Below are 16,977 nucleotides of genomic sequence, written 5' to 3'. Positions count from 1 at the left end.
CTCAGCCTGAAGCAAGATGAGCACCGCACACAATAGTCAAGTTTGACTGGACTTAACCGTCCAGAGGTCCTTTACCATTACCTTTTTATTGTGACAGTGCTGAGTTTGGACCTTATGATCTGACTAGGACTGTACATACTTGAGGGGCTAAAGAGCATGACTTCCCCTGCTGTCTCCAAATCAGCCAATCAGCGCTTATATATTTCTGCCCCCCTTTTATGTCTCTGCCCTCCTTGGGTTCTCCTCCCATCAGAGGGCTGAAAAATGAGTCTAGTGCATCAGATTTTTTTTTAATAAAAAAAGACACAGCTCTCCAGTTAAAGGTAAAGTTTAATAGAGGACAAATTCATAAGCTAGCAGATCTGCAGGAATGTCAACGAAATATGCCAAAATTTCCTTTGCAGCAATAGAACTTAATGTCATTAAGTGCAGTGTCATCTTCGGGCCCTTGTGGAAACTCGACCTTTGTCTGGATGCCACATATATAGGAACCGGTGTGGCAGGGAGAGCTCCATGGGCCGAAGGTTCCCCATTCATGCGAGTTGCCTTTTAGCTTGGAGTCATCGCTACACATGAACATGATGTTGTTGGCTGCAGTGTCATCCCCAAGTCCTTGCGGTACTTCCACTCTCAGGGAGAAGGCCTTAAGCTTGGATGGTACAGGGCAATACTGAATCTCAGACCATGCTCCCCATCTGCCAAAGATGACAAAGCTGGCTTGAGAAATATATTCAGATTTATTTATTTTTGATTTTAAAGTTTGTAAATTGTTTATTTCGGAATGCAAAATTGAAAATTTAAAAAAGATATAAAAGAGAAATATATTCAGATTTTTATCTCAGCTGTACCCTTCCGTTTCCTCTGTCTATACCCACCTACTCCTCATCCCCTCAGATCTGTTCTAGAGAGTTGGAAGGGGCTGCAGGAGGAGGAAGAAGAAGGGGAGGTCCCATTGCTCATGGGATGTAGAATGTTCTCCCAAATGACTGATACCTCAAATGTAATTAATGAGAACATATAATTGATTAACAGCAAATCAAGACCAAGGAAAACTGAAGCAATTTTTGGGGGGGAGGGTGATATCTCCTTCCTCTTGAGTCAAAGCACAAGGTCAATACCACCACACCAAGTCAGATGAGAGCCTCCACAAAGTTTCGTGTTCATCTCTTTCTGTACTTTTCTGTATAGCTTTATGTTTTCCAATGTAATATCTCTGTTTCTCTTTGATTAAAAAGGAAAGCAAATCCCTGCTACTTGCCCCCCCCAAAGGCCCTGAATCCATTTGTCTGTAATTTGGCAGGCTAATAAACCTTCTTGTGCCTGAATATTTCATCCACTTGTCCAAAAGGGGACAAAGCTATAGCCGTTTTTATATTTCCCATTTCAATGAATGCAGAAAGAAAAGAGCTTCGTTTTAAGCAGAGCGGTTTAGCAGTTCAGCCTAAAACATAGGCTGAAGGGGGGGGTGAAATGGGGGAGGAACAGGGTGACTCAGATACAGATTTTTTTTGGTAGTGAAATAATCTAGGTTAGGTTTGCCTGGCTGCATTTTTCCTATATTTTCATTTTCTCCTGGGTTATTTGTCCCTACTTTTCTAAAACAAATGGGGGAGGTTTTTCCTATGAATATCTTCACAATGAATGCTTAAAACTGCTGCTTTACAAAAAAAACAACAACAACAACAAAACCTTGAGTGAAAGCTAAGTTTTTTTTATTTAACTTTGTCCAAGGCCTTGTTATTTATGCAGTGTCTGTCTGCTTTACCACACTACTGAGTACAAAGAGTTATCTGAGCCACTGCGTACATTCCAGAAATTATGGGGCTGTTTTCATTCTGCCTTTCCGAAGATGTAACTGGAAGCAGCGGAGTCACGGTGCTTCCTGGTATGGGAGAGAGTTGTGGCAAGGCAAAGGGGAAGTTGCCACAGCACAACAGTCTGGGACTCCTGGCAGCCCAACTGCACCATGCCATTGTCCCTGCCTCCTCACCCTTCCTCTATCCCTCCTGGCATTGTATCTCCATCGCACCAGGCAAGCCACTTCTGGGTATAACTCTCAATAAGAGAGAAATGTGAGGTGAAGTTATTTCTGGTTTGCTAGGTCCTGGCCAGATCAGTTCTTTTGGACCTAAGAAGAACAGAGGCCAAACTGTCTCTCTGTGGGGTTGATTGGTCCTAAGGCAACTTCCAAATGTTGGTTTTGTCCAGGTATCGTAACCCTGTGGCCACAGAATTTATGAACCCTCATTCCCACTGCTACTAAAATAAAAAGCGAAGAGGGAGCAACATTATATATATATATATATATATATATATATATATATATATATATATTTGCTTTCGTAGATTTTCACGGGTACAAGAAGCCGAAAGCACCAGCCGAAAGCACCAGCCTGAAGATGACGAGTGAGACCTCGTCGAAACGTCGTCTAGACACCCCAACTTTTACACGGGAAGACACCCGAGGACACCAAAACCTGCATATATATATATATATATATATGTGCTTTCGTAGATTTTCACGGGTACAAGAATGCAGGTTTTGGTGTCCTCGGGTGTCTTCCCGTGTAAAAGTTGGGGTGTCTAGGCGACGTTTCGACGAGGTCTCACTCGTCATCTTCAGGCTGGTGCTTTCGGCTTCTTGTTACTGGAACAGAGCTTTTCTGTTCCAGTAACAAGAAGCCGAAAGCACCAGCCTGAAGATGACGAGTGAGACCTCGTCGAAACGTCGCCTAGACACCCCAACTTTTACACGGGAAGACACCCGAGGACACCAAAACCTGCATATATATATATATATATATATGCTTTCGTAGATTTTCACGGGTACAGGAATGCAGGTTTTGGTGTCCTCGGGTGTCTTCCCGTGTAAAAGTTGGGGTGTCTAGGCGACGTTTCGACGAGGTCTCACTCGTCATCTTCAGGCTGGTGCTTTCGGCTTCTTGTTACTGGAACAGAGCTCTGTTCCAGTAACAAGAAGCCGAAAGCACCAGCCTGAAGATGACGAGTGAGACCTCGTCGAAACGTCGCCTAGACACCCCAACTTTTACACGGGAAGACACCCGAGGACACCAAAACCTGCATATATATATATATATATATATATATATATATATATATATATATATATATATATAACACAAGATTGGCACAGGGGGAAAGCCTAAATTATGGTGACAGCTAAAAAAAAAGATAGAGATGCTCACTCCCCAACAGCGGACGAAATATATGAATCATCATTGCAGAACAATCGGATGCCATTTAGGGCTGTATCGTCGTCTTTCCTTCCACCTCCTTGATATGGTTCCACCTGGTGTCAAAGGGGAAGAGAGACTGTGATAAAGTAAGAGTCCTTTGGCACTCACTTGGGCTACCAACATGGTGGGGAATTGAATATAATCGGGGGGGGGGGACTCAGAGTGAACAAAAAGTTCCCTCAAGCACCCTCCAAAGGAAGAGGATTGAGTGAAATAGGCTTGTTAAAGATATAAAGTCGAAATGTGTGCCCTTTCATGTAAGCCTGAAATACTAAGAAACTTAACAGAAACTTTGGGCTCACAAACTGAATTCTGTATTATAGTAGCCTATAGGTCTAGGGCAGCCCTGAACAGGTTAGAGAGACTCCCAGGATTCCCATAGAAAAATGTCTTACAAGACAGATAATCAAATAATAATAATAATAAATTTATTATTCATACCCCACCCATCTGGCTGGGTTTCCCCAGCCACTTTGGACGGCTTCCAGCAGAATATTAAAATACAATGTTTCATCCAATATTAAAAACTTCCCTAGACAGGGCTGCCTTCAAATGTCTTCTAAAAGTCTGATAGTTGTTTATTTCCTTGACATCTGATGGGAGGGCGTTCCACAGGGCGGGTGCCACTACTCAAAGGCCTTCCGCCTGGTTCCCTGTAACTTTGCTTCTTGCAGTGAGGGATCAACCAGAAGGCCCTTGGAGTTGGACCTCAGTGTCCGGGCTGAACGATGGGGGTGGAGATGCTCCTTCAGGTATACTGGGCCAAGGCAGTTTAGGTTTTAAAGGTCAGCACCAACACTTTGAATTGTGCCTGGAAATGTACTGGGAGCCAATGTAGGTCTTTCAGGACCGGTGTTATGTAAGAAAGGATTGTGAGCAATTCTGCGGGGGAAAGATTCTAATAAGATTCAGAATTGAGCTGAAGAACAGTGTTGATGCCAGTACATTGAAATAAGGGCATTTTAGCAAATGATTGTTGTAATGTTCCCCACCCCCTTGACTGTTTTATATGCTGTTCTAGGAGCCTGGTATGTTTTGAGTTTATTGGACATGGTGAATCGGAAGTGATTTCACCTTGGACTTCCTTGCTAGCTGGTGCTTTTTTCCCAAAATCAAGGACTGGCTGGACTGGCAACTGCCTCAATTTGCCTAGTGATAGGGCTGGCCCTGCCTGCCATTCTTAAACGAACACAATTTCACAAAGTTCTTCCTGCCACCACCAGATGGCACCTAGGATGGGCTGTAGCTCAGGGGCAGAGCATATGCTTTGCATGCAAAAGGTCTCAGATTCAGTCATTGGCACCTTAAGCCTGGAAGAGTCTCCTGTCTGACACTCTGGACAGATGTTGCCAGTCACGGGAGAACTGACCTGGGGCAGGTAACATGTGATGGTCTATATTCTCCAGCATTTCTCTGATAAAAATAGGGGCATCCTAACAAGCCTTTTTGTTAGGAATAACAGGAAGAGAGATAAAAAGATGTGATTATAAACTGTTTCAATATGCAGTTACAGCGGCAAGAATACTAATGGCCCAAAAATGGAAACAAAAGGAACTACCGACCTTGACTGAGTGGAGAATGAAACTTATGGATTATGCAGAATTGGATAAAATGACTGGAAAAATTAGATATCAGAAAGATCACAAATTCATGGAGAACTGGGGAAAGTTTACGGAATGTCTGAAAACTGTATGTGATGAACAGACAATGCTAGTGGGTTTTAAAGAGGCTTTGTGATAAACCAAGGTATATTGTAAGAAAGAAACTGAGATGGAAGGTTATTATCAAATCGGCAATACTACATAGAAAATGTGTAAAGATATGAAAAATGGATGATTGAAGGAGGTACTGATGGGAGTTCAAAAACTGTAAATTGGTAAACATGGTTGTCAAAATTATTTGTTAAAGAAAAACTTAATAAAAATTTATATATATATATATATATATATATGCTTTCGTAGATTTTCACGGGTACAGGAATGCAGGTTTTGGTGTCCTCGGGTGTCTTCCCGTGTAAAAGTTGGGGTGTCTAGGCGACGTTTCGACGAGGTCTCACTCGTCATCTTCAGGCTGGTGCTTTCGGCTTCTTGTTACTGGAACAGAGCAGGATCCTGCTCTGTTCCAGTAACAAGAAGCCGAAAGCACCAGCCTGAAGATGACGAGTGAGACCTCGTCGAAACGTCGCCTAGACACCCCAACTTTTACACGGGAAGACACCCGAGGACACCAAAACCTGCATATATATATATATATATATATATATATATATATATATATATATATATATATATTTGCTTTCGTAGATTTTCACGGGTACAGGAATGCAGGTTTTGGTGTCCTCGGGTGTCTTCCCGTGTAAAAGTTGGGGTGTCTAGGCGACGTTTCGACGAGGTCTCACTCGTCATCTTCAGGCTGGTGCTTTCGGCTTCTTGTTACTGGAACAGAGCAGGATCTCAGTGTTTGAGTTCCTATAAATACTGTTGAGGGGGTGTGGTGTATAGCCTCCAATGTTCTGGGCAGAGAGGAAGTTCCCAGGCTAGTGTGCCTTTTCTTCTTTTGTTCCTTAATTACTTGAGGGATATCTTGAGTGATTTCTTGAGTGATATCCTGAGTACCACTTAGGTGGGTCATTAGGTGTGGATTAGTTGCTAAAGTCTTTGTGTCTTGACCTCTTGAACTTTGTGAAGAGTTTTTCTGAGAAGATGGCTGTACTGCACTTAGTTGTGCTCTGGCTTGGCTTCGTGTATAGGGGCGAGCTGTGGTTTTGTGGCCTGTGTCAGCCAGATCTGTGTAGGGATTGCAGGGGGGTGCAGCATCCGGAGGTGCCACCATGGTTTGGCTACTGGATGGTGTCTGTAATTTATCTGTGGAGAGGGTCTGGGTTTGGGTCTGGTGTGGTTGGTTGGTGATGGCGTTCTGTGTGCCTCTGGATCTGGTGTCAGTTTTTGTGGGGAGGGCTAATTTCCAGATGTCTGGCAAGCGGGATGTGTCGTCACGCTTGTTCATGTTGTGAGGGTGTTTCTCTATCTCGATGGCTTCCATGATTATTCTCTTGTGGTGATGTTCCATGTTAAAGAGCAATTTGGAATCTGCAAAATTAATTTCGTGTCCTGTTTCTTTCATGTGTTGGAAAAGAGAGGAAGTTTTTTCTTCTTTTTTGACGGCATTCTTGTGTTCTGCGATACGTGCATTTATTCGTCTGTTTGTTTGTCCAATGTACGTGGCTGGGCAGACTTTGCAGGGTATTTCATAGACCCCTTGGTTTTCCAACTGGATTTTATCCTTGGGGTTTCTGAGGATATTGGCTATTTTTTGGTTGGTGCAAAAGGCTGTTTTGATATTGTGTTTATGGAGGATTTTGCTAATTTTATCTGTAGTGCCCTTGATATAAGGAAGGAGGGCCATGCCATTGTTTTCTTCTGTGTCTTGGTTTTTGGGGGGTGTTTCTTTTTGGATTAGCTTCGTAACCCTGTTTTGCTGGTATCCATTGGCAATTAACACATTTGAGAGATTCTGTAACTCAGTTGTCAAGTGGTCTTTGTCAGCCAGGCGTTTGGTTCTGGAGATGAGAGTCTTACAGAATCTCTCAAATGTGTTAATTGCCAATGGATACCAGCAAAACAGGGTTACGAAGCTAATCCAAAAAGAAACACCCCCCAAAAACCAAGACACAGAAGAAAACAATGGCATGGCCCTCCTTCCTTATATCAAGGGCACTACAGATAAAATTAGCAAAATCCTCCATAAACACAATATCAAAACAGCCTTTTGCACCAACCAAAAAATAGCCAATATCCTCAGAAACCCCAAGGATAAAATCCAGTTGGAAAACCAAGGGGTCTATGAAATACCCTGCAAAGTCTGCCCAGCCACGTACATTGGACAAACAAACAGACGAATAAATGCACGTATCGCAGAACACAAGAATGCCGTCAAAAAAGAAGAAAAAACTTCCTCTCTTTTCCAACACATGAAAGAAACAGGACACGAAATTAATTTTGCAGATTCCAAATTGCTCTTTAACATGGAACATCACCACAAGAGAATAATCATGGAAGCCATCGAGATAGAGAAACACCCTCACAACATGAACAAGCGTGACGACACATCCCGCTTGCCAGACATCTGGAAATTAGCCCTCCCCACAAAAACTGACACCAGATCCAGAGGCACACAGAACGCCATCACCAACCAACCACACCAGACCCAAACCCAGACCCTCTCCACAGATAAATTACAGACACCATCCAGTAGCCAAACCATGGTGGCACCTCCGGATGCTGCACCCCCCTGCAATCCCTACACAGATCTGGCTGACACAGGCCACAAAACCACAGCTCGCCCCTATACACGAAGCCAAGCCAGAGCACAACTAAGTGCAGTACAGCCATATTCTCAGAAAAACTCTTCACAAAGTTCAAGAGGTCAAGACACAAAGACTTTAGCAACTAATCCACACCTAATGACCCACCTAAGTGGTACTCAGGATATCACTCAAGAAATCACTCAAGATATCCCTCAAGTAATTAAGGAACAAAAGAAGAAAAGGCACACTAGCCTGGGAACTTCCTCTCTGCCCAGAACATTGGAGGCTATACACCACACCCCCTCAACAGTATTTATAGGAACTCAAACACTGAGATCCTGCTCTGTTCCAGTAACAAGAAGCCGAAAGCACCAGCCTGAAGATGACGAGTGAGACCTCGTCGAAACGTCGCCTAGACACCCCAACTTTTACACGGGTAGACACCCGAGGACACCAAAACCTGCATATATATATATATATATATAGAAAATAGGGGCATCCTAAGGAAAAGTGGGACATTCCAGGATCAAGTCAGAAACTGGGACGGCTTCTGTAAATCGAGGACCTCCCCTGGAAAATAGGGATACTTGGAGGGTCTGCACTGCTAGCTCCTTCACAAACTACAATTCCCAGGATGCACTGACAAAAGCCATGCAGGTTAAAGTGGCACGCAGCCAATGTAAGTTTGCCTTGTTGATTAATGTTTTGCCAATTCTGGGCCTGTTTTCTGGTTCACACTAAGACGCTTTCCTAGAGATGAATATAACTTTGTGGGAAGAAAGGAGGGCAGAATCATCAGAGATAACCAGTTGTGAGGTTGTCTGGAAAGCAGATACAAGTTAAGTTTTACCTTCAGTGAGAAACCAGTAGCAAAACCAAAGGAGCAAAGTTCTTTTTTTCCCCAAAGACCCCATGGTGCTCCATTTAGCACGGAGATGATGGAGTCGTAACCTCGGGCCTCTACTTCCCAGAGGTAGCAGAAAATGATTGGGAAGACCACAGCAGTGATGGAAACATCCATATTGAGGAGTCCTCCTTTGTCCTAGATGGGGAAATAAAGTTGAAGAAAGGTAGCCATGAGAACATGTAGTCTGAAAATTTGGGCAGGGTGTCTTCATGAATCTACTATAAAACATGACAGGCAACAATTGGTCTTTACAGTGGTGCCCCGCAAGACGAATGCCTCGCAAGACGAAAAACCTGCTAGACGAAAGTGTTTTCCGTTTTTCGATGCGCTTCACAAGACGAATTTCCCTATGGGCTTGCTTCGCAAGACGAAAACGTCTTGCGAGTCTTGCAATTTTTTTTGCTTCCCCCCCTTTTTCTAAGCCGCTAATAGCCTTTTAGCCGCTAAGCCGCTGAGGCTTTACTAGCCGCTAAGCCGCTAATAGTGCTAATCCGCTAAGCCGCTAATAGGGTTGCTTCGCAAGACGAAAAAACCGCTAGACGAAGAGACTCGCGGAACAGATTATTTTCGTCTTGCGAGGCACCACTGTACTATCAGTAACATAGTCACCATGTGCACATTAAGGGCATCAGCAGAAGGTAGCATGCTGGGATGCAGAAGCTTCGCTGACCTCCTTGCAGATGGGTCAGGAGGAAGAGGAGTGAGGCAGCAGGGAAGATGGTACAGTGCAAACACTCCAGCAGAGCTAATCTTGTGCTCCTTGTCAGTCCATTTGACCTGTACCACTCTCCCTCCTCCCTGTTTCCTCTTCCTCCTGCTTCTAAATAAGCAGCAGTGACTCATCTGCCACTGCAGGGAATTTCTGTTTTATCCTTTAGACCAAGGGTGGGAAACCTTTTCTTCAGCATGAGACCCTGGTCCAAAACTGCCCCACCCTCTGCAGCCCATTTTTGAGAGTTAGGCAGGGTGGTTTATCAGTCTCCAGACATCATGAGGTGACAACTTCCTGTCAAAAATGGCCTATGGAGAGTGAGAAAGGTTCCCAGTAGTCAGTCCCTGATGAGGACAATTTCAAAGGGGTTGGCTGTCTGGCACTGGCTTTGAACCCCACTTTGTCCATTTGCGAGTGGCAAAATGTCTTTGGCCATCCATGGATGGGTTGGCTGCCAAAGAGAGAGAAAAAGATTGGCGGAGAGACTTTGTGCTTTGAGCCTCAGGTCCCACCTTGGCCTTCTGCCCAGGTGTCTGAGCAAGCTACCTGTATTTTAGTCTGAATAGTTTGCTTTTCTGCTAAAACAAGTAGCCTGTTGCAAGAGTAACTTTGGTAATTGCCCAGACTATTATTTGGGGTCTTGCCACATCCACCCACCCAGCACTCATTTTGTGAAAGTGCCCATGGCACTATCTCAAAATTCCAAATGTGTCCACGAGCCCAAAAAAGTTGTTGAGGGCAGGGGACAATCTGCTCTAGGTACTTTAATTTTCACCAAAGGAGATTCAGAAAGCTCCACCTTAGTCACTAGTGTGCTATGTTCCAGTGCATCCCCCCCTTATGCTTTTATGTTACTGAAATGTTCCATGCTCCTCAGAAGATTTGCAATCCCAATTAGTAAAAGTCATATCAGAAAGAGTCACTACGAGTCTCATAACAGAGAACACTGGGTTCTGTTCCTCCTAATCAAAGAAGCACGGTGGTTGTTGTTCGTTTTTGCAGCCTTAATTACCAGAAACTGCACTTGTGGCCTCCCCAGATCTGATATTAGGACAATTTTACATTGCTGTTCATCAGGGCATGTTATCACACAAGCAGTGTTAGAAACCGATCTATGAAAGCTAGGAGCTAAATGGCCCCTTAAACCTAGGTTAGGGCGCAATAACGGAATGTCTAGGTGCGCTTTTTTTGTAGCAAGAATACAAAGCTGAAAACGAATGAGCTGCAGCTAAAATATTATGTTTTTCACATGGTCTAGTCCTTCCCCTGCCCACCCCCCTAATAGTCTTCAGGGGGTCTCTTCTCCAGTCTTCAGAGAGAAGCTGGAAGTGGGAGGCAGAAAAAGGTCCTCTTTTGTTTCCACTCTGCGCTAATGAAATTCCATCACAAAATGTGCCTAGAACAATGGGAGATTTTAATACTGCACACAAGTAGGTTGCTAACCACTAGCATGCCTCAGCTGATCATTCTTGGCTATAAACCAGCAATATAGGGATAGCTTGACCACCGAAGTCCATGTGATGCTGGATTGTTGCAATGCGCTGTATTGGGCCCAGTTCAGAAATTCCAGACTGCTGATATGGGCATATGACTGACAACATGTGACACCATTGTTAAAATGATGAATGACTTAATCTCTGTAGCCCTCCTATAGGCACTGTGAATGAAATATATCTTGTGCAGAATGCCTCTGATTCTAAGCAGGTTGGAAATGCCCCTACTCTGAAAGGGCAGACCCTTTGGGATTTACAGTACCTTCTCCCACCCAACTGGGGGGGGGGGGAATGAAGCTTCTGATAAAGTCTTTGAAAAGTGCCCCCTACCTTATAAATAAATAGACATAAATAGCTTCATTATGCTAACGTTGCCAACTTGAATACGTTTTTGTTCTGGAAGGCTTTCCTTGAGGAAAGTTATTTATAGAATAGTAATTATACTTTTACAAGGGGCTTCCCTTTTGTAGAAACAGGTTCATTTGTTCATTTGTTTTGGATTTTGTTTCAAGCACTTTTATGGCTTTTAGAGCTTGCATTGTTTGAGTTTTATCTCATTTTTATCACAATGCAAACCACTACAATGGCTTCAGGCCATTCTAAATGTGTAGGAGAAAAATAAAGTCAAATAAACATATTGAAAGAACACTGCTGGATTTCCACCAGTTGTATAATTCTGGCTGGGTTCCATTTAGTTATCTATTCATCGCCCCCCACCCCCAGTTAAAATATAAGATTACTGATCCACCCTTTACCACAGAGATGCGTCTGGAACATTCATTATACCACTTCTCATATGCTGAACTTGAACCTATTTATATTTGTTTTCATCTGATCTTAATGCCGTCGTTTCAAATTGCTGTAACCTGCCCTGTGACCTTATGGTAGGTAAGAAATTAAAAATAGATAATATTAATAGCAATGTCCCAGGTCAGGTTGGCTACAGGAATATAATAGATGGTTACAAAACCCAGTTAGACAATTGTCATTGCAGCTCTCGCCCTGCCTTCTCCCCAGAGCAAGCAGAACCATGCGATTCTACTTACCGTCTCACGGCAAAGCAGCCAGAAAGAGAGGGAGCAGGGAAATGTGAATATGGGCCCGGGAGTGAAAAGGGGGCAGGGCAATGGGAAGTACAAGTCATCTGTCCTTCACCTGCCATGCTGTCATGCTCCTTAGCTGAGCAGAGCAGATGGAAACCTACCTTTGATCTGTGCCTACTGCACTCCCACTACTAGTTGCCTTTCATAAGTGCATCCAGACCAAGGAGTCCATTGGCATTTGGAATGGGGTGGGCATGGCTGTCTGCATCAAAAGGACATATCTTAAGGTGGGATGGTGGTGTTACGTCTAGCACCACAGCCCAGCATTGTCTACCGCGCTTGACAGCAGGGCTCTGGAGCCTTTTTTAGCTGGAGGGCCACCACTTGCCAAGGTGGGTGGGCAAAAGGAGGTATAGCAAAAACAAGAAAGAAAGGCAAATGTTACCTTTGTATAGTAGGCTAGTTTTTACACACACACACACACACACACACACACACACACACACACACCTCCTTGTCCACTGCAGTGGTTTTCAACCTCTTTGAGTCCATGGCTCCCTTGACCAGCCACATTCTTTCTATGGCTCCTCTGTGGAAGCCACTTACATTGTGGTTCAGGACACATGTAAATGGGAATTTTCCCGTTCCACCCCCTTTCCCCCTCTGAACTAGGGTTGCTATATTTAAAAAAGTGAAAATCTGGAACAAAAGTTGTTGACCTCTTTATGGGGGGGGGCAAAATTGTTGAGCCCTTTCTGAACACGAGAAATGCATCTGGGTAGTCACCTTTCGGACAATGCAGTGGGCCTCTTCTTACATTCTTCTGTGTCCCTTCATCCTTCTCTGTCCTCTCTCCAATCCTATGGTTGGCCTCCTATCCAGCAGCCATGATGGAATTGCCACAGCAAAGATTGTGCTGTGTGTGACTTTAGCATTCATTCTGTTATTAGTAAGTCAGCAGACCAGGAGGGCTGGCTGAGGTTTTGCTTAACAACCAAGCAAAGTGGCACGGCGCTCACTGAGGTAGCGAGCGCTCTGACTGGCTGTGTAGATCTAAGGGAGTTCCCCCCTGTTATGTATAGTTAATAGCCTTCCTGCTATGTCCGGTGCCTGACCTAAAAAAGACAAAAGCCTCTCTGTTGCTTTCTCCTCAAGTTATACAATGTTGTGTTCCGCTTCCTCAATAAAGTGTTACCAAGATTTAAATGGCTTTGTTAACAAGCCATACATGAAGATTTAAGGCACAGGGCATCAAAAAAAGACACGCAGAACTCTTCATTGGGAATACATTTTATTATTAAGTTTCATGTCATGGAGCCATTGGGGCACAGGGAATTGAGCTATTGTCGGGTGAAACCCACATGGTTCAGTCACAGCAGTAGAACTTCACATCGTTTAGTGCTGTGTTGTCGCCTTTTTTCATCTGAGGTTCCATTTTGGTCCGAATTCCACATATGGCACCTTGAGGACAGATTGCACTCCATGGGCCAAAAGTACCCCAGTCAGTTGAATGACCTGTCAGGACAGCCCCATGTTCGCAGGTGAACCTGATATTGTTAGCTGATGTGTCATCCAAAAGAATTCCTCGTTCTTCTTGTACTCTCAGAGAAAATGAGATTAGACTGCCCTCAGGACAAGTCTCAGTCTTTGTCCACTTCCCCCACCTGACAAAGATGGTGGTGTTAATACTCTGAAGAAATGTTTGCTCAAGTCATGTCTTCACCATACATTCAATGCCCATTCAGCACATATTTGAAGCACATGGCTTCCCCCAAAGAATCCTGGGAGCTATGATTTGAGGAAATATGAAAGGTACAGTCATACCTTGGGTTAAATGTGCTTCAGGTTGAGCATTTCTCAGGTTACACTCTGCGGCAACCCAGAAGTAGCTTCCGGGTTTCGCTGCTCGCGCATGCGCAGACGCTCAAATGTGATTAGATGAGTTATTTTGTCATTTTTTACCCTTGTTCCATACTAATACGGCCTACATTTTGTTACACAGGTAATGTTGCATGTATGCATTCTCTTCACATTTTATTCACCTCATATGGAAATAGATGTAGAATGGAATTCTGTTTTATTTAATTTTGTTAGCTCAATGATTAATTCCTGGGGAAGGAAACTACATCCGAATGTTGAGCAACTGTCTTTTGCTACATTGCATTTCGCTATTTTATCACAACCCTCCCTGTTGTGTTGTTGATGCACTCAGGTTTGGCAGCCCATGAATAAGTCACCATAATTCAAGATGTATCCTTCTCAAGAACTCAGGGAAAAGGCAAGAACTTGCCAGATTTGGTTCCATACTTCTTTCTAACAACAAAGCCAAGGAATGGAATATTTAAAGCTACTCACGGTCCAACAGCAGACTGAATTTCTGAGCCATCCATGCAAGAAAGGCGGATGCCATTCAGAGATGTATCATCTTTAAATACTTTAAAACGTTCCCATGGGTCTACCTGGGGGAGAAGAGAAGCTGTGACTGCAATAAGACCACATTAATAGCAAAGCACAGCATTTTCAGGAGGAATTTCACACACACTAGATGGGCAGGCTGAATTTGACAGTATTGTACAGAGCTTGGAAAGTTTGATTCGAAAAGGATCTCATTTGACATGCCCCCAAAAGAACTAATTCCAGTTCATGTTTGCACCTTTACAAAATGAACTATTTCAGTTCACAGTTCAATTCAAGTATGTCCTCGGCAAAAAATATTTCGGCCTCCAGAATGTCACAAGCTGTTATATTGATGCATAAAATTTTCTTAAGAAGACTAAGGAACCATCATTCCACACACAGCAGAATACGAATAGTTTTATTTCTTTCCCCTCAAAAATATGATATTTAAGCGTAAATGCTCAAAGGGTCTAAGGTGTAAATAACACATGTAAGAGAAGGAACTTGAAGATGAACTAGAAATCATTCAAAGTTCTGCCTCAAAATGAACTGAATTCATGTTGTGCTCTTATGTTATGCAATTATGGGAACTATGTTCAGGTGTAATTGGCATGGTGCAATATCATCATCATCATGTATTAAATTTCTATACTACCCTTCATCTGAAGATCCCAGGGTGGTTTACAATGTGAAAACACAAGAATAGATGTCATGATAACAAACCAAAACAATACCCCCCCCCCAACGGTATAATTAGCCAAAGCCCTGGGAGAAGAGGAATGCTTTTGCCAGGCACGTAAAGATATGTAACAGAGGCACCAGGCAAACGTCTCTGGGGAGAGCATTCCACAAGCATTATTGTGTTGTTGTCCTGCAGACCTCTCACAGAGAAGGCACATGAAGAAGAACCCCAAATGCTGAAGGGCCCTATTGTTCCACCAGTACGTTTGCATCATAATGACCTCACCACCAAGTAACTTAGTCAGATGGAGGTCAGCTGAGCAGAGCCGCCCCACGACTTTGTACATTCATACTTATTGTCACAGTTACTTGGCACCAAGGTGCCTGAAAAGGAGGACACAAGGAGGTATCTACCTTCAGTCTGAATCCTTTTGCATACCCTTTGCGACAGAATTCTATGGGTCCCCATTCACCCCATGGCCCTCCATTTGGCACTGAGAGTTCAGTTGTATAGTTTTGGGTTTTTGCATCCGAGAGGTAGCTGGAGAAGATCAAGAAGAGCGCAGTACCTATAGAGAGGTCCATGGAAGGTAGCTCACCGCAGATCTAGCAGCAAAAGCACAAGTGGGAAAATAATAGCCATGAGAATTTTGAACCCCAAATCCCTGAATCCCATTTTTCAGAATATGTGGTTGCTTTTGGCTGATACAGCAGAAGCACTGGCTGGCTTTTCTAATTCTAGTTTGAGTCCTATGAGCAACCCAGGAGTTAATTGGACTGGGACCAGGGCAAATCTCACCAGGCAACCAGGAAATGCTTTTAGAAAAAGTGAACCCTAGAACAATAATGGATGGATTTTTACCTAACTCTGAGCAATTATTGTTGGTTCTCAGGATATTCCTAAGCATTGTTAAGAAAGGTTTGATTCATATTGTTTATTTTAAATTATTTATATGCTGCTTTTCCAGCCAAATCCTGTCTGAAGTAAATCACAGCAATAAAAACCTACAGGTTTATTACTAAAACCTAAAACAGAATAGAGTCACAAAAATAAATAAATCGAAAGACTCAGCAACCCAAAAGCACAACTTCCATCCCGTGAGTGGGAAGGCCAATCAAGCCATATAAATCTTGAATGCCTTTCAAGATGCCTGAAGGTTAGTCACCCTACTAGGAAGAAATTCAAAAGAGGTGGAGCCAGCACAGAAAAGACCCTGTGTGATAATAAAAGATGGATTTACTATTTTTTCACTCACCTTTTGTGAATAACACCACAGCTGGAATTTATTAATTGTTATTCTTTGTTTTCTAGCTTTACCTCATTCGGTTCTGGCCACTGCCCAAGCTTCTATGATTATGAACAGGAGACAGGCCTTGTTCTCCTTTCTCCCTTCAGCAAGCTGTTCCATGCAGTGTCTCACTGCAGTTAATTATCCTACGTGGGGAAAACTTTGAGCTGAGCTGCATATATTAATGTGGGCAGGGCAGCAACCAGGAACAGGAACATGAGATGTGGGAGTTTCCCTCCTGAGCAGTACCTGCCATGCTCTGCAGCTCCATGACTGGACAGAACTGGGCAGTGTAAAGCTCAAGCCTTTCTCCAAGGCACTAAAATAATTATAACAACAACCATAAAACCCCTGGCCAAATTTAAAACGCAATATTAAACAGTCACAGGAATAGGGTGAGTCCTAAAAATATATATTTGGCGTGTTTGGGAGCCTAAATGGATGAGTACCAAGGCGTTCGAGAACCAAGGTACAGCCGTAGCCTGTGGTAGTCACCGAGCCTGCTATTTTAAATTACCCTTAATGTACTGGTAAAGCTCTATGCAATGTATTGATGTCATACGTCGGTGGTCTAAGGCATTACAATTTAGGCAACTTAAGATGGCAGGCTGGGTGGCAACCATGATGGATACCAAGCTTAACTCCCACCTACTGCCCACTTAAGGTCTAGGAGTTTGTTTTAGAGGGTTGTGTGTGTGTGTGTTTTATTGGTAGGAGGACTAGGGAATTCTTAGTTGCCTCACCTAATGACATTTCCCAGAATTTTGGGGGGGAAGCCATGACCATTATGTCTCATGTAAAACTGATGACTTTCTCCAAGGCACTACGACAGGGGTCAGCAACGTTTTTTGAGGCCAATTCGGTCTACTCCCCGGCAGACCTCTTGGTGGGC

At 43.5% G+C, this 16,977-nt stretch overlaps 1 protein-coding gene across 1 annotated transcript; it reads right to left on the bottom strand.

Moving 5' to 3' along the window:
• Positions 1–373: 373 nt before the first annotated feature.
• Positions 374–16,191, bottom strand: LOC309368824 (uncharacterized protein; the record flags this gene model as incomplete). The annotated part of the gene is made up of 8 exons (XM_081909130.1): positions 16,053–16,191; positions 15,211–15,402; positions 14,074–14,177; positions 13,093–13,382; positions 10,195–10,223; positions 8,414–8,605; positions 3,207–3,310; positions 374–695 (listed from the first exon to the last, which is right to left on the bottom strand). Exons 2-8 carry the CDS (start codon positions 15,379–15,381, stop codon positions 374–376), a joined length of 1,212 nt encoding a protein of 403 aa, XP_081765256.1. The 5' UTR covers positions 15,382–15,402; positions 16,053–16,191.
• Positions 16,192–16,977: the final 786 nt, after the last annotated feature.

Source organism: Podarcis melisellensis (assembly GCF_964234715.1).
Source record: "Podarcis melisellensis genome assembly, chromosome: 4".
Taxonomy (NCBI): domain Eukaryota; kingdom Metazoa; phylum Chordata; class Lepidosauria; order Squamata; family Lacertidae; genus Podarcis; species Podarcis melisellensis.
Note: the sequence above shows the minus strand (reverse complement) of the source record. Positions and strands in the feature narration are given on the sequence as shown.